Source organism: Myotis yumanensis, unplaced genomic scaffold (assembly GCF_028538775.1).
Source record: "Myotis yumanensis isolate MYYU_CA2020_CCGP unplaced genomic scaffold, mMyoYum1.0.hap1 SCAF_21, whole genome shotgun sequence".
In the NCBI taxonomy this organism is placed as follows: domain Eukaryota; kingdom Metazoa; phylum Chordata; class Mammalia; order Chiroptera; family Vespertilionidae; genus Myotis; species Myotis yumanensis.
Window position 1 is genome coordinate 7,118,508 of NW_027223772.1, and position 22,495 is coordinate 7,141,002.

Genomic DNA, 22,495 nt, shown 5'->3' on the forward strand with positions numbered 1-22,495 from the left:
ATTCTAAATAATGATTAAGCCACTGTCTTCCCTGCTGCCTTCAAGGTCATACAACATTCCCTGAAGGGGAAGGTGTGGGCTGCTATCCATGTTCCTTAAGGCTAAGCTATGAGGTAGGAGACAGAGCCCATCTCCTCAAACCTCATCAGGGAGGAAGTGGACTTTGGGGGAGGGCACATGGTATGTATTTCTCAACAAGAGCTCCAGAGAATGGTCACTTTAAAAATATATATATATATAAATATATATATATATTCCAGAGAGGAAAGGAGAGGGAGAAAGATAGAAACATCTGTGATGAGAGAGACTCATTGATTGGCTGCCTCCTGCATGCCCTCCCACTGGGCATGTGACCTTGACTGGAATCAAACCTGGGACCCTTCAGTCCACAAGCTGATGCTCTATCCACTGAGCCAAACCTAGCTGGAAATGGTCACTTTTGGAAGCCAAGGAAGCAATCAGTAGGAGTTGAACTTATTCCTTTCTTCCCTTAAGCACAAGCCCCGAGAAATCCTAAACCCTTGCCCCCAACTCAGGACACGGAGAAGACATCACTATTATTACAGACACATTTATTAGGCAAATCAGTATTCCCCACAAGGAGGGAATTACTTGGGGGTGGGAAATGTTTCCCCCTGGAAATTCTGGAGAAGCATTGTGTGTCTAAATCGTGGAGGCTGCTCTCTGAACGCAGTGCCTCCAGCAGTGGTAAGAACAGCAGGAGGCCCTTTGGCAATTTGAGGCCTGCAGTTGGGGCTTGGATGGGGCAGAGTCCCCCTGAGGGGCACAGATTGAGGGTGCTTCTGACATATTTGCTGGCCCTTTGATAACACAACGTTCTGGGGGGGTCTGTGTTCGTTTGTGGTATGTCTAGTATTGCTAGAGCCCTGGCCAGCCAAGATAGCTGTGTGGCGGCCGGACACGGCATTTGTCACATCATAGGGGGGAGCCCTGCGGAGGAAAGGACGCCTCTGCACTGGCTCTGCCTGGGCCTGCACTGCTCCCTTCTGCACAGGTTTCCCCGACTGCGCTGTGGAGGGAAGGGGCTCTTGGGGGCAGGTGGTAACGACTGCAGGCCGGCGCCCCAGTTTCTCTTCTGGGGACTTCCCCATGTCAGACATGTCATGCGCTGGCCCAGTAAAAGCAGCTCTGCTTTTAACTGGGCCTCTGCTTTGTGTAGATGATAGGGGGATGATGCCCTTTTCCTGGAGGGCTTCTTGCATTTTCTGTTTTATTCCAGGCTGATACCGTTGAAAAAAGTTCTTAATTTTACCTAGGAAATGGGTATCTTCCTTGCCCACAAGTGAGGTGGCCTGTCCCTTCTGTGATAGCGCCTGGGAAGATCTATTCCTAAGTATGTCCTCTAAAATTGCTTCCTGAGAAAGAAATATCTTCTCTTCAGGTTGGGAAATTGTCAATTGTGCATCTCCTGCACCAAGCTCTACTGATTTGGGGCCTGTAGGCTCTGGGGGAGGGGACACGATATCATTGTTTACAGCTGGTGGGGAATTCTGATCCTGGCAGGACCTTAATGCCTGCCTTGGAAGCCAAGGTTCCTGCTGCTTCTCCATACTGACTCCGCTGTCCTCCAATTGGACATGCAGCAACTGGGGAACCTCCTCATCCCCACTGGAGACACCCTGATCAGGAGTCAGGGAGCCTCTGCAAGTCAAGCTGTCTGAGTCATAGGACACGTCCGTGGGCTGGCTTTCGGACTCACTATACTTTGTCTCTAACTTCAACTTTAAAGCAGTCATTATTTGCATTTTAAGTTCTGATAAGTTAGGATCTTGAACTGATGGGTTTTCAGTGGTCACAATAGTTTCTTTGTCGATCCTTTGGGAGATTCCTGGCTTTCTGGTTGTCAAGACGCCACTAGTTTGGGGTTGAAGAGCTTTGAGCCCCTCAGCCCTGACTATCTCCCTACACATGCTGGGCCTGGAAGCAGGTTCTGATTTCTCCCTATTTGCACCCTGTTGTATTTCTACTCTGTCAGAATTCACACTGTTATTCTTTGTCTCCTGTGGGGTCCCTTCTTGCCTGGCAGGCAGCTTTGGGGGTTGAATGTTGGCTATCAGAGGATGTATCTGACTTTTCCCCTCATTAATGGTATTTGTGACAGGCAGTTTGATTTTAAAAAATTTCTGAATTTCCTCTGAGAGTGTGCGTTGGATCTCAGCAGGCGAATGTCCTTTCTTGTCCATGAGTGAGATGGCAGGGAGAGGAAAATTCAGGTCGTCAGCTGAATTTCCTGTTTCCACTTTGTCCAGGTGAAGGGATTCAGAACTTCCTCTCAGGGGCATGAAGGCCCCAGATTTGGTGTTTGCCTCAGAAATCAGTTTGGTTGAGGAGGAAGAGTTGGGATTGATAGAAGAATGAGATGCAGTATCTTTGGGTTTGAAGTGCTCTTTGGATTGAAGGACTTTGGTGGGAACGGCTGACAACATCCCCATCTGACACTTGGTAATGTGGGGTTTCCGCATCTGCTGTGCACCACACTCAAGCGAGGGAAGCTCCTGGGATGTGCTCAGGCAGTAGTCCCCACCAACTGATGATGGCAAACTTCTTTTCTCTAATTTGGTGTGGGATTTTACAGGATTCTGCTTGATAGAGTGTTGTGAACTGTGCACAGTCCCAGGAAGCTGACCCTCACCGATTTTCTCAAACTTTTTTCTCAAAAAATGTACTTTCTGGACATTTTCCAGTTGTCTCTGACTTACACTATGCTCAGAAAACATTGAGTTTTCTCTTGACAGACTCATCACCTCAGAGCCACTTCCCACATCCTTATGTGAAGAGGTCTTTGAATCACTCAGCAGATGAGCTTTTGGATCATTCTCTTGGCCGGGTCCCTCATCCTTCCCTTTATTCTCCTCTAGCTGAAACATTTCTAAGCTCCTCTCATAGAAGCTTCCTGGTTGTCTCAATCCAACATTTGGATTTTCACTGCTCTGGTCCTTATCCACAGAGATCCATGAGAGGCCAGAACTGCTCTTTGACTCAAGTATGCCTGAGCAATTGCTCAGAGGCCTCATTAGTGACAGAGGCCCATGGAGCATGCAGGGCTGGCCCTGGTGGTGTTGGATGAGCCTCTTTCTAAGGTGATGCTCAAATTGATCTCGAAATTCACTGCTGAGAGGAAACTCTACAGGATCGATGGAATTGGTAACAGGGGCCTTAGAACTTTGAACCACAGAGGTTAAACCCCACCAACTTTCCTGTTCTTTCAGCAACACATTGCATTCCAGGTGTTCCGTTTCAGACGAGGTGTGACATTCTGATGCATAATTGGGTATGTGGACACTCATTTCACAGGCCTTCTTCTGGGTAATGGGACTGGATGGTAGGATTGGGAGTGGGGTTTGAAGGTGGGCCTGGGTTTGGATCTGAGTGAGATGGAAGTACTCAGGTTTGAGACAAGGCAAGGTTTGAGACAAGGGTTGAGGTTGGACCTCTGCCAAGAATGGAGGTTGGAAATAAGAAAGTCCTGGGGATTCTTGGTCTGTGAAGGAATTTGAGATGCTGTTGAAAAAGATTGAATAGTCGCCTGAGGCATTGACGGCAGAGGACAAGGACTCACTATGCAGAGATGGAAGGCCCCAGAATAGCTGAGTAAGTTTTTCCTTTAAGTTGCCTTTCCAGGTCTTCGGATATATGTCCTCCTGTGTTGAGTCATGCTCATCAGGGCTGAGAAATAAAAGATGTCTAGGATCGATAAGTTTGGCTTCCGGGTCTGCCCAAAAAGAGGTTTTTGTAGAATGGAGGGGAAGAAACCCTTGGTGCAAATCATAGTGTGTCAAGGTCGAAGAGAATAAGTCTTTGGGTTGAGGTGAGGAATGGTGCATTGGCTCTGGAGTTTGACCCAGTGGTAAAGGTGACAGAAAATTACCCAAGGTTGTCATTGGGTTAGAGGAGAGAACAGAGGGAGGTTGTGGGGAAGGCTCAGGCAGAGGAGTTGGTAAGAGTTCTCCGAGAGGGACTGCTGAGAAGACAGAGGACTGATTAAATGATGGCTCAGTCACCGGAGCTGTCTCAGAAGCTGAGGAAGCCACAGAAGACACAGAAGAAGTAGACTTTTCCAATGCCTCTGAGAACAGCATCTGATTAATTTCAGCAGCTGCATTATTACACACCTCACAGGAGGGGTCTGGACATAAAAGTCGACGACAGCGGGTGATGTTATAATTCTGTCCCAGGGTGCTGCAGGTGATAGGAAGTAAGAAGATGCTGCTAGGACCAGAACAAGGAAAAGAGGACCTACTGGCCTGGTGAGGGTGGGGCACCTGAAGCCTGCTGCCCTTTCACATTGCTCCACACCCATGACTTCACAATGCACTCATCTCAAGGCATTCACTCACATTCCCATTCCTATGGCAACCCCTCCCATGACCAGGGAAGGCTCCACTGAATCCCTGGAAATGCAGAGAACATGCTAAAGGGAGATCAGGAAAAATGGGGAAAGACTAGTCACCTTTTCAGGAAAGAAATCTGCTCCCTGTCGTCGTCCTTGCTTTGATGATATCTTGAACCTGGGAGCCAGAAGAGTGAATTACATGTAATGAAGGTAGACACATAGGCAATACACACGAGGCCCTTTCTGGGAGACCATTGGGATATTAGACTCTGAAAGACCCAAGAATTAGTAGATGAGTCAAATGGTCAATGATAATAAGAATAAGGTCCCCATATGTATGTTGCTTCCTTTATAAAATAATCGCATTTGATGCTCAAAAGCACGCTGTGAAGCAGAGGTGTCAATGGTTACAGCAAAGAGGAATCTGATCATCCTGAAGCCAAAGTACTTTCTCAAAGTCAGGAGACATAACTTCTGACTCTCGACATCTACTGGGCAACACCCATGGCCCAGGTCCCTCACTGCTTCTTACCCATGGACAGCAGAGCAGGGAATCTGAGCAGTATCTCAGGTTCAGTCTTTCTATGAGCCTCTCCTTTGAGGGCTCTGTTTCATGAGAGGGGCTGTATCTACCAACTGACAGAGACCGTGGACCTGGTACCTCATGGGAAGGAAAGAGAAGGGTCACCCTTTGGGAGCTCAGGTGGAATAGGCAGAACCTTACCTCTCCGTGTCCCACCTTTCCTTCTCCTCTTGGCTCTGACCCGATGCTGAGAACAAAAAGGAATGAAGGGGTGATTAGGCCTTATTTCTCTCCTCCTCCCCCTAGGAAACTCAGACATTTAGTATCTAAGAATAATGTCTCTCTGAGCCAGCCAAATACATTTTAACTAATAGAACTTTGTGTTCCTTTAACCATTTTTTAAAGCTTTAAAATGTTTTTTATTTTATTTTTCCTTGTTGAAAAACTCAAGGACTTTGTTTCTGGGGTCCACACTTGGTATACTCAGAGGTCCTCTGCTCAAGGTCGGCATATAATCTGAGGCCTACAGTCCATCTCTGTCCCCTCAGATAGGACCCAGTAACCTGATGGTGCTCAGGCTGCAGCCTCTGCTCACTCAGAGGCTCTCAGAGGCTCAGCACTCCCTGCTTAGCAGCCCAACACAAAGGCTAGTTAAGTGATGCCTGCCAGGGCAGCATGACTCAGGATGAAGTGCTGGTTAACTCTGATGTCCTACAGAGACGCCCATGTCTCTAAAGAACTGGATCCAGGACTAGGGAATCCCTGTGTTTGGAGCCAGAAACCTGTCACCACACCCCGATGGTCTGTGAGATTCAGATGGAAGCCTGAGTCCTCCCTGAACCCCTAGCCCTGCCTGGCCTCTTCCCCTAGAAAAGCGCTGTTCTGTTCTCTCCTCAGATGCCCCATCTTCAGTGTCTCTCTGACTCATCCACACTCATTTAGAAATGTGGGAATCGAAACGGCAACAACAATGAAGAACTCTGTTGGGGTTCCACTGAACTCTCACTCAGGGTTCCTTACCTTATGTGTCTGTTCATTTTCCCGGAAGTATGGAATTCCCACGAAGAAAATGAAGAGGAGGAAAAACCACAACACCAAGATGGAAATTGGGTTGAGGTTATTATATAAAAATTCTGAGCCGAAGCTCAGATAAAATTCTAGAAGGCTATTCAGAAATAGACTGAGTTCCATTTTCCGAACAACAACGCTGCTTGAAGCAACTGAGCTCTGAGAGCTCCGACTCTTGGCTTTATAGCCAGGCCTGCATCACAGAGCACTGTGGAGTCACAGAGGGTTTCTGAGAGTGGGGGTGGGTCCACCTTCAAGAGGGCCTGTCCACAGCCCTGCCCCCCAACCAGCCCAGCAGATTCCCTCCATCTCTTCTGGGCCTCTAGGTCCTTCTGCCCTACTCTCCTAGCCTGTTTTCCAATTTGCCTTTTAACATATCATATATTTACCTTAATTAATGCTTTGCTTGTTTCATCTGTAACCCAGATATTAGCTGGGTCCCCCGTTAATGTTTGGAAAGCTTGACTTTGGTCTCACCAGGTCCACTACCTTGCAAGTCTGAAATACTCCCTGGAAATTTTGCTTGTGCCCAGACATTTACACTGAGGGCCACATATGTTCTCAAATCCAACTTACACAAAGCCAGGTACAGAACCTAAAGTTCTTTTAGACGTACTTGTGGATGGTAAATAGCAAATTTTAGTTTTTTCAGTAAGTTATAAGTGAATAATAAAGTTTAAAATATTATCCCTCTCAGGAATACATCTCACATATGTTACATCTATCCAAACCCTAAGTTCTGTAATAAAGCTCTCCGCAGGACATTTCAAGCAGACATGGAGTGCTGGGGTCCAGCCCCAGCGGGTGCAGGGGTTCCCAAAGGTGTGGACGGAGTCGGCCAAGAATGTTTTACACAGAGACAGCGTTCAGAACTCTCTAGCTTTCCTTAGTCTCCGTGGATCTACCTGTGCCTGGCTGAGGCCACAGAGAGAGATCCCAAGGCAAGCTGAGCCTTTATTTTATAGTGAGAGGTAAACAAGGTAGTGGTTTCTAGAGTTACACAGTTCTTGTGAGTTTCACTTGTTTTGACCATAGTTACACTTCCTGCACTTCCCTCAGCCCATTAGCTTCCCAGATAAGATCTAGAGAGCCTCATAAGGTCAAGCCTAATTATGCTAAGAGGACTGTGCCCTCTAAGCTGGGAATTGTTTGTGACTTTACCAACAGGTCAGTCCGAGGCTTAACCCTGTATCAGCTCCCCACATCTCACCCCTCTTTTATTTTTTAAGCTACTATAATGAGAGTTTTTAAGCTACCATAATGACAGTAAAACTTAAGCATCAAGAACAAAACTCTGGCTATTAAAACAATAACAAAACAATGCCAATGCAAAACCCAAAACATTTTAAAACTTGAACATAACATTTCAAGGACAAAAAATGTTTTAAGTCCCAATTTCAACGTCCAACAGTTTTGAGTCCAAGTTTCAATGTCCGACAGTTCCTTATGTGTACATGTCAGCAATGATATTTCAGTTCTGGATGGTGGACAAATGGTGGCAATGCAGGTCCGACCCTCTCTGGTTTGATCCTGGGCAACCTGCAGCGACGCACAGCTGCTGACTGCTAGTATGGCAAAGTGTCGTCAGCGTCCTCCATCTCTGGATTGTTTTTCCTCTTGTCTTCATCGCTGGAGCATTCCTGATAATTCCTCTCTGTTGCAGGAATCCACATGGTCTTGAAGTTGTTTTCTGAAAATATACAAACATATTCTCGACCGAAGGTTAATAAAGGGAATTTTACTTGGGGTCCTTTTTATATTTGCCCAAATGATTTTCCTTTGGCTTATTTTGACACTGTGTGTGTTTTCCTGGGTGTCTTGCTGTTAGCATTACAAATGAAAAAATTTTTCTAGATGTAATTTAGTTACAGGATATTTTTCCTTACATGGTATTTTTCCACTATTCCCCCTTTTTTTTGATTTAATCTAGATATCTTTAAATTTTAATGTTTTTGCACAAAAATATGACTGTTTTAGTTTCATTGCATGTTTAGCAATTTTTCCATGAAATGAAAATTTTTGGTTAATACTTCTTGAGCCAACTTTAATTAATCTGAAAACTTGACTGCTATTTTACTGTCAAATTTAATACTCTAACAACAATCTTAGTTTACACTGTAAATATTAATGGAAAGGACTACTAAAAAAGTAAGTTGATTGCCACCATGTATATAGATATCAACTTAAGACAAAGCATCAAGACTAAATTAGAATTACTTTTTACTATATCTCTAAAAGTTTTCTACAGATTAACCTAGATGCTATTTTTCTTGCAAAAATTAGGTTGCATTTATACTGATAATTTTATTCTATGGAGAACATAGGGAGGGAGATACCAGTCAGGAAAGAATAGAAGATAGAAATTTAGAGATAAATATAAGATATATGAACATATAAAGAGTACAGACATCTGTAATATTCAGATTTCATATTAAAAGACTTTGCCCTTGGCTCTTTAATAATGATCCATTCTAGAGAAACAGGATTTATGACAGAAATATCAGTAATAACTGTTAAAATTTATTGAATTATTGAAACTGTTGGGCACTGTGCTCTTCATTCTATAGGCTTATGCCATTTCATGGAAACACATACACACGAGAGAACATGATTACTTTTCCTATGTAGTATATATCAATCATAATTTATATACTTGAAAACTCTCTACTACTTCCTTATCAAGACTAACTTTAAATCTGGAGGATTTGGGGGTAAGGATTTTATCTTCTTGCTTCTCCACACAGTTATGGCTACCCACGTTTGTTCATCTGCCTTGGGCTCTGTCAGGAATCATAGAAACAGTCTCCACTGTTCCTGCCCCACACAGACTACTCACATTTTGGTTCTTACAGGGACTGTCCACATCTCCCTCCCCGACAGCTTCCTCCTGCTCTGTCAACATTTTGGATTTTTTGTTGTTGTTCATAGTAACTGCTCATGAACTATGGGCAATTCTGAAGGCCGTGTCCACCTATTACGTAGTTACATAATTCAAGCTGGTGGTCACACATATGGTTCTCTCTCTCTCAAAATGATTGCCTTGCATTTAAGTATTTAATACATTTTCATTGATTTTAGAGAGAGAGGAAAAGAGAGGGAGAGAGAAAGAGAGAAAAACATCGATGTGAGAGAAAAACATCAATGGGTTGCCTTTGGTAGGCACCCAGACAAGAGATCAAACCTGCAACCTTTCAGTGTATGAAAGTATCCTCCAATCAACTGAACCACACCAGCAAGGGCAATATTTAATTCATATTGAGTTTATTATTGTATGTGATATAAAAGAGTTGTCCAGTTTGCTTTTCTGAATGTATCTGTCCATTTTCTAAGCACCACTTGTTGAAGAAACTGTTATTTCTTTACTAGAGGCCCGGTGCATGGATTCGTGCTCATTGAAAGGAAATTAATTAGAAGAAATATTTTAGAGGCCAGAAATGGACCGCAGGAGGGCTTAAGGGCGTGTCCGGCCTGTCTCACCCAGTCCCAATCTGCAGGATCCCAGCAGCAATCTAAACAACTGGTCGGAGTGTCTGCCCCCTGGTAGTCAGTGCACATTATAGCAACTGGTCGAGCAGTCGACCGACCAGACACTTAGCATATTACGCTTTTATTATATAGGATTGGTTGACCATATAGTGAATGTTTATTTCTGGGTTCTCTATTCTGTTCCATTATATGTCTGTTTTTGTGTCTGTACCATTATTATAGTTTTGATTATTATAGTTTTGTAGTATAGTTTGAAATCATAGTGTGTGATACCCCTAATTTTGTTCTTTTTAAGATTGCTTCAGCTATTTATGGTCTTTTGTGGTCACATGAAAATTTTTTGATTATTTTTCATGGTTCTGAGAAGACTGTGATTGATACTTTGATAGAAATTGTGTTGTATCTGTAGATTGCTCTGAATAGTATGCCAATATAAATACTTCAATCCATATTTGGATATTCCTCAAAAAATTAAAAACAGATCTACGATACAATCTATTAATTTTATTTCTGGATGTGTATCTAAAAAAATTAAAACATTATTTCAAAAAAGATATGTGCACCCTTTCTTTATTCATCACAGCATTATTTACAATAGCCAAGATATGTAAGCAAACCAGATACCCACTGATAGATGAATGGATACAGAAGATACAATGGAATATTACATAAAATTACACAGCAATTTTAAAAAAGAGAAATCTTACTTTTTGTTACAACATGGATGGGCCAAGAAATACAAATACTGTATGTTTATTTTTTTAAATATATTTTATTGATTTTTTTACAGAGAGGATGGGAGAGGAATAGAGAGTTAGAAACATCGATGAGAGAGAAACATCGATCAGCTGCCTCCTGCACAACCCCCACTGGGGATGTGCCCTCAACCAAGGTACATGCCCTTGACCAGAATCGAATCTGGGACCCTTGAGTCCGCAGGCAGATGCTCTAGCCACTGAGCCAAACCAGTTAGGGCTGTATGTTTCACTTACATCTAGAAGCTGAAGAAAATCAGAAAAATTATTAAGTAAACAAAACAAAAGCGGACTTATAGAAACAGAGACAAAAGAGATGATTGCCAGAAGGGAAGGAAACAGGGCATGGGTAAAAAAGGTGAAGGGCAATTTGGTCAATACTATCGTGATAAGTTTGCACAGTAACAGGCGATTCCATTTCTAGTTAATGGGGTGACAACAGCGTAAGTTATAAAGGTGTCAAATCACTATATTGTACAGAATCACTATATTTCCCCCAGAACAACCAGTACCAGGTGTGAACAAGCAACCACAAAACTTACCATGGTGGATTTCCTTGCCAAAAGCTGAGATTTATGGTTTTAAAGGGTAAGAATCTAGAAGGGAGCTATGTCTTGTCTTGGTACATTGAGTAATCACTGTGAATGTCTGCTCCCAGTTTTACATTAAGAAACAAACTGTTAAATGCTAGAGCCCCTACATGGCAGAAATCAAACCTCATCCATATCTCTGAATTTTTTTTATTTATTTGTTAGCAAAGAATTACCCAGGATTCTGTACTCATCATGTGATTCAATTATCATGTTAATAGGTCAATACAATGACTGGGGGATAAAAGGACTTTGAGGAAAACAGCCAGAAAAAGGATGCTTTTTAAGTTTCCTGAACACTTTGTTACTTTCTTTGAAAAACTATTAAACATAATTAATTTTCAAACTAGTTCATTGAAAAGAGCCAAGCCAACCATGATTCCTTTTGATTGAATCTGCAGTGCTACAGTTCATCACATGAAAGTTACCATTGTAATTTGCATCAATTTTAAAATCTATATTACATCCTACAATGTAACAGGATGTAAAATGATAGCAGAACAATTCTGGAAGGTCTGTTTTTATCCACTAGCCCGGGAAAATCCCAGCCCTGGCAGATAGCTCAAACTTTTTTGTGTATCCCCACTTCCAACAAAGACTGATATACATGTTAAAGACATAAAATAAATTTAAAAAATAGTAATATCTAAAATATATGGAATGTTTAGTTTACACCAAGCACAACTCTAAGTCCTTTGTACCCATTCCTGTACATATCAATTCCATGAGATCAGTATGATTATCATTATTTTAAAGATGAGAACAATAAAACAAATAAAAATAAATCCCAGGGCAACAAGAGGTTAAAAAATTGCCAAAGGGTACTGGTAATTAGTTGTGAAGCTCTTAAAACCCTATGGGCTTATTTTTGGTTATTTAGCAACATTTTTGGAATTTGCACAAAATATTTCCAAAATATTGAGGGGAATATACAAATGTATAAAATTTGGTTCTTAATTTTGGTCTTTGTTGAATTCACAATTAGTGGTGGGTGTTCTATATTGGGAAATAAGCATCTATTTATGTCAATAATCTGCTCAAATGGTGGAAATAAATTGTTTACAATCAAGAAGGCGAACTGAGTCTTCACAGATGCATATCTGCCAGGCAGAGAAATGAGGGTAGATGGAGGGGTTCTGAGGAAATGGTGCAGGACTGTGGGGTGTGAGATCGTAAAAATGCAAATATGATCCTCAGTATGATCATATTAGTGTAGTATATGGGTGATGGTAGGGAATTGGGAAGGACTTAGGAAATGTAATTTGAGAAGTTGCCTGAGGCTTTTTGGTAAAGTAATTTGAATTCTGTATTTTAAGCAATTCTTTTTTTTTAATATATTTTACTGATTTCTTTTTTTTTTTATTCATATATTTTTTTTACAGAGAGGAAGGGAGAGGTATTGAGAGTTAGAAACATCCATGAGAGAGAAACATTGATCAGCTGCCTCCTGCACACTCCCCACTGGGTATGTGCCTGCAACCAAGGTACATGCCCTTGTCCAGAATCAAACCTGGGACCCTTGAGTCCACAGGCCAATGGTCTATCCACGGAGCCAAACCGGTTATGGCTTAAGCAATTCTTAAGCTATTATTTAAGCAATGAGAAGGATGACTAGGTATGTAGACATTACATTTCGACCCTGACAGTATTTTAACAACATATATATGAGAGAGAAACATCCCTGTGAGAGAGAAACATCAATCTGCTGCCTCCCATAAGCAGCAGTGCCCTGACCAGGTTAGAACATGAATCCTGGGTACGTGAGTGTCCTGACTGGGAATCTAACCAGTGACCTTTGGGTTCACTGGAGGATGCTAAACCAACTGAGCCACACTGGCCAGGGCTGAACAACATATTTTTAAAGACCAAGTTTAATACTTAAAAATATATAACACTCTTCAGTCTCTGTTAAATATGTACTAAACCATTTTTATTTATTATATTGTTATTTATTCTACTTAAAAACTGTTGTTAAAATGCAAATAATTTGTGAAGCCCTGGCCAGTGTGGCTCAGTTGGTTTAGCATCCTCCAGTGCACTCGAAGGTCACTGGTTGGATTCTGGGTCAGGGCACATACCCAGGGTTCATGTTCTATCCTGGCCAGGGTGCTACTGCTCATGGGAGGCAACAGACTGATGTTCTCTCTCATATTGATGTTTCTCTCTCATACATAGGTTGTTAAAATGCTGTCAGGGTCAAAATGTAATGTCTAAATACCTAATCATCCTTATCATTGCTTAAATAATATGTTAAGAATTGCTTAAAATACAGAATTCAAATTACTCTTCCAAAAAAAGCCTCAGGCAACTTCTTTTCTAATTCCTTCCCATCACCCCTAGACCACACTAATATGATCATACTGTTGCTAAATTAAATAAGCCAGTTGGAGAAAGATAAATACCACATGATCTCACTCATTTGTGGAATATAATGAACAACATAAACTGATGAACAACAAAAATAGATCCGGATATATAGAAGCATCAAACAGACCATCAGACTTTAGATGGAAGACAGTGGGAGGAGGAGGTAGGAGATCAACCAAAGGACTTGTATGCATGCCTATAAGCATAACCAATGGACATAGACAATAGGGGGTGAGAGCATGTTCCCGAGGGTGGGAGTGGCCAGGGAGAGGTCAATGGGGGAAAAGGAGACATGTAATACTTCAAACAAAAAATAATTTAAATTAAAAAAGGAACCTACAGAAGTTTCTTTGCATACACATCCTATATAATAAAACAGAAATATGCAAATTGACCCATCGGTGGTTAGACCAGTTGGTGGGGGGTGGGCTGGGGATCAGGCAGTGCCAAGCCAGCAGGCAGAGGAAGGGGATGGCAATGGGGAGGGGGAGGTGGCAGCAATCAGTGGCAGCGTGATGGGGGGCATGGCCGCACCTGCTAGTGCTGTCCCCTGATAAGCCCCTGGTTGCCTCCTGCAGAGGGAGGCTGGCAGCAGTGGCAGCAGCTGAGGATGGGGGTGACACCATCCCCAGATTGGCCTGCCTGGTTGCCTCCCACAGAGGAAGGCCAGACTGCTGCTTAGGCCCGCTCCCCCAGGGCTCCCGGACTGTGAAAGGCTGCAGGCCAGGCTGGGGGGACCCCCCACTTCAAGTGCAAGAATTTTCGTGCACCATGCCTCTAGTTAAAAATATAAGACAACACAAAGTGTTCTTAGTTGAAGATATGGGCTCACCTCTTGTATTTCCCCTTGGGAAATTAATTACAATGATTTAATCAGGAAAATTGAAAAGGGTACCTGTTCTCTTGTGTCTTTCTTTCTCAACCTTTCTGAATGTGTTTACTTGAAATCAAGATATGAAAAGTTTTTTGGATTGAGTTTTAAAACCGAAGTCAGAATAATTTTCCATGTTATGCAGAATGGAAATGAGTTATTTTCAAAATTGTTTTTTAAAGTTCATAATAAAGTTGAATAGTGACTGCAAAAAATTAAAAAAATGAAATGAAATGCAAATAATTTAAATTTTCTGTAAATATTTTAAAATTTTTATTTTATGCATCACTTTTTTTCAGTTTCAAATTTTACCTTTTATACCTTCTGCCACTGTAAGTTTGCATGTGTGTAGTGTGTGTGTGTGCTATGTTTGTGCAGTGGTCAAGGGTAAAACTATTGCAGAAATAATTTGTATAATATTAAATATTAGTCATTGTTCATTGTTCATTTTGTTTTGTGGTAAAGACAGGCACCAGCACTATTTATTGTGTGTTGGGTGCTGTGTGTTTCTTCCCTACCTAACCAATGAGAGAAATGTGACATATTGCCTTCAGCTGCTCTAGGAATGTCCCCATTGGCCAGATTGCTTCTGTTGTGTCACTCACTCTCTTCTTTACTAGCCTTCCCATTGCTTTGCACATGATAGTGTAACTTTTCTCAGCAGTAAAATAGCAAAGACGAAACAAAGGATCAAACGGTTCATTCAAAATGCCCTTGAGTGTAAAAATGAAAAGGTCAAAATATTTTGCTATGGAGAAATTCATCACAGTTGCTTAAAAAAAGGGAAATGTGATTTACATTTTAAAGAAAGTTAGTTGGCATTGTGGGCAAAGGCTAGAGAGACTAAAAACAGTAAAACAAGCCCTGACTGGTTTGGCTCAGCAGATAGAGCATTGGCCTGCGGACTCAAGGGTCCCAGGTTTGATTCCAGTCAAGAGCATGTACCTTGGTTGCGGGCACATCCCCAGTGGGGAGTGTGCAGGGGGCAGCTGATTGATGTTTCTAACTCTCTATCCCTCTCCCTTCCTCTCTGTAAAAAATCAATAAAATATATTAAAAAAAAACAGTAAAACGAATAAAAGTTACAATGACAGATAACACACATGATTCTCAATTTTCCTTAAGTAGGAAAGGCAGACACGTGAGGAAAAGGCATGTGCAAAAATCCGATATAATAAAAGGCTAATATGCAAATTGCCCACTCGACTGGGAGTTCGACCAAGGGGTGGGGCCGGCTAGCCAATCTCCTACATTCCCTCCCCCTGGCTGGCCTGGCCCAATTGGCCCCTATCAACCAAACCCCACTCATGCACGGATTGGTGCCCCAGGCCTCTAGTAACCCCACAAACCTAAAAGAAAAAAAAAAGTATAAAAAGATATTTTTAGGGGATGGAGCTATGCAACACAAATCATTGTTTTTCAAGTGGCTCAAAACTATGAACTTCCAACTAAATATAGCTTGAGAATGAAAATAACAACTGTCTTACATATAATTAGAAAAGCTTAAGTTCAGAAAAGCAGAATTCAAATGATACTAGTTTTTGCCAGATGACAATTATGTTTCACATTGTCCCAAGATTTCAAAGTATTTCTAAGGACTTATACTTTCATGACCACTGTGTCCTCTGACTTCCAGCTTCTAATTCCTTATAAGTTCCCATCCAGTAAAGCCTCATGTATCTAAGATTATTCTCTTGGTTAGGCTCTCTGGATTGACTGTCCCTTCATTGCCTTTTTAAAAAATATATATATTTTATTGATTTTTAACAGAGAGGAAGGGAGAGGGATAGAGAGTTAGAAACATCGATCAGCTGCCACCTGCATACCGCCTACTGGGGACGTGCCTGCAACCAAGGTACATGTCCTTGACTAGAACGAACCTGATGCCTTTCAGTCCACAGTCCAACGCTCTATCCACTGAGCCAAACCAGGCCCTTCATTGCCTTTGTAATGAAGGTGACGAGGCCTGCTTTTCCCACACATGCAGTTCTTTATTATTTAAAATAGTATTTTAAGTAACTTTTCAGTCATTATTCATTTAAGTCATTTAAGTGAGGACTCTGGCTCATGTCAGTTATGCTGCTGCTCATACAGACTCTGTAAAAAAATAAATAAATAAAAAACACAGCAGATCCTTATAAATCTTCCCCACTAACATGATAGAATTGGAATTCTCACCTCAGGTGTCCTATGAAACCACCTCAAATAGAGAAAGTGATTTAAACCTGGCAATGCTAATGCTTAGTTCAGGAATCTATGAAGTTTATGTGAGCTGCGATCCCAAAAGGGCCCCAGGTGACCATGGTTGTGAACACATGGAAGATAAATGACCAAATTTCCAAACTGCTGCATCCACGAGGGCTGGGAAAACTGGGACTAGTCATTGCCATCTCCACACAGAAATCAATTCATTAAGGCAGGTCACCTCCAAAGCCTTGGGAACTGGCCGCTTGAAGTGAAACATTATGTTTCTGAACACGTCACTTGTCAGATCTACATATCAAAACTGTGGTTGTTTCTATCTGACCTTCTCATTCCTCGTGGGCACGTGGTGAGAATAAATGACACAGGGTAAACGAGTGGCTTTGAATTTCCTAAAATAAGCCTCATATACCTACCCTAGGAACTATTTCAAGAGATGGATGTCAGAACCTAGAATCTTGAATTGCCGGCTGCGTGAAATGCTGCAGCGTAATGTCCCTATCCTTCCCTTTGCCATGGGGCAGCGTAATGCCCAGTGCTTTTTCAAGCTGTGACACAGTTATGAACTTCTGGGGACACATTGTAAGAACAAACAGGACTTCTCAGAGCTGCCTCAACATTAGGAGCAATTGTAATTATAGATCCTCTACCATGCAAGACGACTCATGCACAGCTTGTTACACATAGAATTACATTTGGCATTTCCCACAGTTCTGTGCAACAGGAATTAATTTTGAGCAAACCAGGGGACAGACAACTTTAATTATCAAGCTGGTTTTTCCGTTACAGTAAGAAAAGCCACCTCACCTGATGATTGCCTCCGAGGCTGAGGGTGCTTTCCCACCGGTCATGGTGGCTGAGTGCTTTCTCCCTTCATTCTGTGAGTATTAATATGCGTTCTCTGTCAAAGAGGCCAACTTCCCAGATCGAAATAGGCTCTTGTCAGAGCCAGGAGCAAGAGCACGCACAGCTCTGCTGGGCTGACTGGCTCTGAGGGTCTCTGCGTGGCTGTGAGTCCATGTATTCTTCTCAATTCTCCCGTTCGACTGCACCAGGGCTGGCTCCTGCCTGAACCCTGCCCACTCTACTAACTGTTGGGAACTTAGCCCAAGTTCCTCCTTTATCTTCTGCTCACCAGGAACAGGTGTTGGGTCTGAGCCCCTCTGCCTGGGGCTGGACCTCCTAGGATGCCGGGTCTAAGACAAAGAAGCCATGAGAGGTTGTGGGTGTATAAGAATGAGTCTGTGTTTCCCATAAGACAGCATCGGTCTCTGTACCCACAGCTATTATCTGAGCCTCCTAGACTCACCGCCTCACATAGCGGTACCTGTGCTCTCTGGCTCAGCAGCTTCTCCTGTCTCTCCTGCCCAGCTGCTCTCTCCAGCAGACTTCTTCACACTCCATCCTAGCTGCTCTCTCTCCATGCTCCAGCAGACTCCTCACTCCCACCTCAGCCGACTAGACTAGTCAGTAACCTACTTTTATACCATTGAGACAAAGTAGGCTTTGTGCCAACAGTGACACCAATCATACTTGCTACAGAAGGGCACAATGTGTCCTTGCACCGGCTCATGGTATCTTGGCCTGATTAGGATTCCCAGGCCTGAGTCCTTGAACATTCTGTTTAGGCACATGCCCAGAGCTGCCTTTGGCTATTCTGGTGTATTGATAACTAGGCCTCTGTGCTCCCACTGGCCTTGACTATCTGGGGACCTGGCTTGGTTCCCACAGTTCTTTAATCAAGAATTGGTTAAAATAAATAATAGGCTAGAACTTCCAAGCAGAATCTCAAGATCCATTTCCAAGCGATGTCTTGAATCCCAGTTTCTATATTCACAAAGTTCTGGTTATCATGAAGCTATTCAGAGCTTCAAATTAAATCATACATATAAATCTGCATGATAAAGTTGAAATATAATATATGTATAACATCATGAACCATTATCACCACAAATAACAGAAGAAAAGTGAGTTGAGAAAACAAAGCAAAAAACATTGTCCATGAAAAAGCAAAAATTGAATATGCAACTGAAAGATTCATGTTTAGCAGTTCTGACCATGATTTTACAATCAAGGTCATCAATCAGCCTAGTCCAGTGGACAGGGTCATGGACATGGACTAGAACAAGCGTACATGCTGCCAATCTTTCTATCACATAGAGAAATCCAATGTGACCACCCACTGAGTGTCTTGAAACCTATGAAAGCCGGGGCAGTCAATTTTCTATAGTTTGGTTTTACATAGAAATTATTCAGCATTTTTTCTTCAAAATCTGCAAATAATATGGAGTATCAGGAAAGTTTCATAATACAATCTATATAATAGGATATAATATATAAAATGCCTTAATTGATGCTATTGATTCCTTCTTATTGATTAGTCATTGATTTACAAAAAAGATCATGTTTATTGAACAGCCACAGGATGGTAAGATGTTAAAGTGATTATTGTGCTCAGTGTGCTGTCCTGGCAAGGTAGAAATCTGTGAGGCTGAATAATAATGATCCAATCAAGGACTTAGTGGGCCAGGGCTGCGCTTAATGCTTAAAGTTATTAAGCATAATCCTTATAAAGTTTCAGTGAGGCAGCTGTCATTGGAGTATCAGATCCTATCTGTGTTGCCTGATATACTTTGTGGAGCCAGTAGCAGAACTGCTGTGTGAAACAATATGCATCCATTTGAGCCACTCCAACATAAATATATATTTGAAAGCCAAATAAGTAACTCTTTCTAAAAACACAACAAAAAACACAGTTATTTTGTAACACTGATACATTTATTATATTCAAGGTTTTATGTTTTATGAAATTTGCTTTGAACAAAATAATTTTTACATGAGCACCAAAGATGTTCACTAATTCTAATTGTCCATGTATTCCTTTATATTGCACCTATTATGCTGTATAATATTCCTAAAATGTTACAAAATACTTAATCGACAGAGTAAAAAATGTCATTATGTAAAATCTGAAATATGGATTAAGTTTAAAATTCTAATTGGACTTTCATCAAGTTGAAGTCAATATATAATATATAATTTAATAGATCTATACATAATTATATGAGTTAAGTGATGACATTCCAAAATTCAAGATAGTAATTGAGACAGTATTTAATGTAAAAAAAATAAATTTTTAAAAAATTTTCTGTTATAACAAAGTTATTTGGTATATGAAAAGATGATAAGCACCACTAATCATCAGGGAAATGCAAATCAAAGCTCCAATAAGATATCCTCTCACATCTGTTAGGTTGACTATTATCAGAAAAACAAAGAACAAAGAATAACAAAAGTTGTTGAGGCTTTGGAGGAATTGGGACCCTTTTATGCTTCTGATGGAAATGTAAAATGGTACAGTTGCTGTGGAAAACAACATGGGTATTCTTAAAAAAATAAAAATTAAAACTACAATATAACCCAGCAATCACATTTCTGGGTATTTATCCAAAATAATTGAAATTAGGATCTCAATGAGATATTTGCATGTCTATGTCCATTGAAGTACAATAGCCAAGATGAGAAAACACCCAAATATCCATCTACAAGAAGTGAATAAATAAAATGTATTACATGCATACAAAGAAAGAATGTTCAGCATGGTGTCCTCTGTATGAGTATATAAAATAATCAAAACCATAGAAGCAGAAAGCAGAATGGTAGTGGCCAGAGGCTGCATGGGGGGCTAAGTGGGGAGTTGTTCAATGGGTGTAAAGTTTGTTGTACACAATGAGTAAGTTCTGGAGATCTGCTGTACAACACGGTGCCTCTAGTTAACAGGACAGTATTGTGCACTACAAAAGATCTCAGAGTAAGTGTTCTTTTAAAAATATATATATTTCTTTATTGATTTAAGAGAGGAAGGGAGAAAGAGAGAGAGAGAGAGAGAGAAACATCCATGATGAGAGAGGATCATTGATTGGCTGCCTCCCGCACGCTCCCCACTGGTGATTGAGCTTAAGGATAGAGCCTGCTACTCAGCATGTGCCCCTGACTGGAATCCAACCCCAGACCCTTCAGTCCGCAGGATAATGCTCCATCCACTGAGCCAAGCCGGAGGGCAAAGTGTTCTTATTACACATGCACACAGGAAGAGGGACACAGACTCTGGGAGGTGTTCGGTATCTCTATGACATTGATTGTGTGAGCGGTACTGCAGTTGTTCGTGTATGTCCAAACACATCAAGTTGTATACATTAAATATGTGTAGTATTTATATATGACATTTCGATAGAACTGTTTTACATTTTAAAATGAAGGGTTAAGTAAATAAAAGAATAAGCAAATAAGTAAACAAATGAGCAAACCTCTGAAGTAATGCTGAAGGGTTCCACAGAAGGGTAAGATTATGCATTACATTTTAGGCCACATTAAGGATTTTGACCTTTTCTTTTAGGGTATTTGGAAGAAATTAGAGAGTCTTAAGAGAGAGAAGAATTGAGTGACATTATATATATGAATATATAGCTACTTCTTTTGGAGAATCCATGCAGAGAAGCAATTCCTCAGGACGAAACTGGATTATATGTATTAATGAGACAGCATAGGGTTAACACTGAACTCCATCTTAACTAAAAGAACTCCATCTTAGAGGCCTGACTATAACTTCTTGTTTTCAATAAAATTCTGTAGTTGAAATTAACCTAACCGCATCCTTAGAGGAAAGAACATACAATGATAAAATTCTTTCTTAACGTTATATTCTGCAAAATAGTTATTTTGTCAATTAAATAGTCACTAGAATATTTGTGCAAGTGTTATTTTATAGGCCCTTTTAGTGACCCATGACCATGGGGAATACCTGTGGCTACCACAGGATCAATCAACAGTCAGGGGACAGTTGACCTCATCCTCATTCCCAAACCCTTCAACCACCCCAAGGCCTCTGTATAAGTCATGCTAGGGGAGCTCAACTTCTCTTTCCTAGTTGACACCCTTTGCACAAGCTCTTTTCAATAAACTATCTGCTTGATCTTGTACTGAGTTCAGTGCTCATTTCTAGGACATTGAGACTCAAGAACCTGGCATTCAAGGTCTGATAACAATAAGGCAAAGAGATAGAAGGTACATCCAGAGAGGAATTTGAAATTGAGGAATATTGAGACTCTGGTTTTAAAAAAAGAAAAAAAATGTTTTCCAGGTTTTTCATTAAAATTATTCTGTGTGTGGGAAGATCCATTATGGGTAGGTTTCTGAGCCTATCGGATTGTGTTCTTTCAAAATGAAGGAAGGCATCTGAGAGGTTCTTTTATTGAAATGAACTATCAAGAGATCAGCTGGCTGTGTTGGCTATAGTATGGCTTGTAATTCAAGGACCCACAGGTCTGCTGGTCTGAAGGAAGCTCACTTTAATGGTGTGGACATACATTATATGCTTTAATAATGTCAAACTTCCAAGAGGCAGGTTTTATTCCTGCCCACTTAGTTAATTTTCTAGGAGTCTGCAAGGCGAGGTGGCAGTCTGTCCTCACACCAGCTCATCGTAAGGGCACTACTGTTCATCCTCATCTGTGCCTGGTCAGGCTCTCTTCCTGTGGCTTGTCTCCACATCTCCAGTGCTTTGTTCTTGTCAATGCTCAACTCAACCGCTAAGTGAGTTTGGCCACTGTTTTCCTATTGTTGCTGCTTTGTGTTTTATCTTACTTGAACTCGCCTTGCTTTGTAATTCAGTCCTTTTTTTTCTCCTGAAGGCAAGCACCTCCGTTTCCTCAACTGAAACTTGTGTTAAGTGTTGGAGGATGGGGAGTGGGATACTGTAGCCACGATACTGAGGTCCTTAGAAGTAGACTTTATTTTTAAATTTCATAGTCCTCTCTTTCTCAGAACAATCAGATCCTTAAAAAGAGGTGCCAGTGGTGTAAGCTGTGTGAGAAAGTATTCGAATGCAATGCTATACTGTCCCAGCAACCACAGCTCATTCACAGCTCTCAGAGCTGCTGCTGCTGGGTCTCTAGACCCCGCCGACACATTTTTCACCATGCTGCTTGCTTTCTCCTTCACCATCCTCTGGATCAGGGGTCCTCAAACTTTTTAAACAGGGGGCCAGTTCACTGTCCCTCAGACCGTTGGAGGGCCAGACTATAATTTAAAATAAAAACTATGAACAAATTCCTATGAACACTGCACATATCTTATTTTGAAGTAAAAAAAACAAAACGGGAACAAATACAATATTTGTATTTGCATGTGGCCCGCGGGCCATAGTTTGAGGACCCCTGCTCTGGATGGTATATTCCAGAACTCCATCAGAAAAATTATACAAAGCAATATGTCAAGGAG

General features: G+C 41.4%; 1 protein-coding gene across 1 annotated transcript; it reads right to left on the reverse strand.

Moving 5' to 3' along the window:
• Nucleotides 1-608: 608 nt before the first annotated feature.
• On the reverse strand, nucleotides 609-22,219 carry LOC138998913 (spermatogenesis-associated protein 31D1-like). The gene is made up of 5 exons (XM_070400961.1): nucleotides 22,113-22,219; nucleotides 5,898-6,138; nucleotides 5,079-5,124; nucleotides 4,472-4,529; nucleotides 609-4,230 (listed from the first exon to the last, which is right to left on the reverse strand). Exons 1-5 carry the CDS (start codon nucleotides 22,217-22,219, stop codon nucleotides 609-611), a joined length of 4,074 nt encoding a protein of 1,357 aa, XP_070257062.1.
• Between the last annotated feature and the right edge of the window lie 276 nt (nucleotides 22,220-22,495).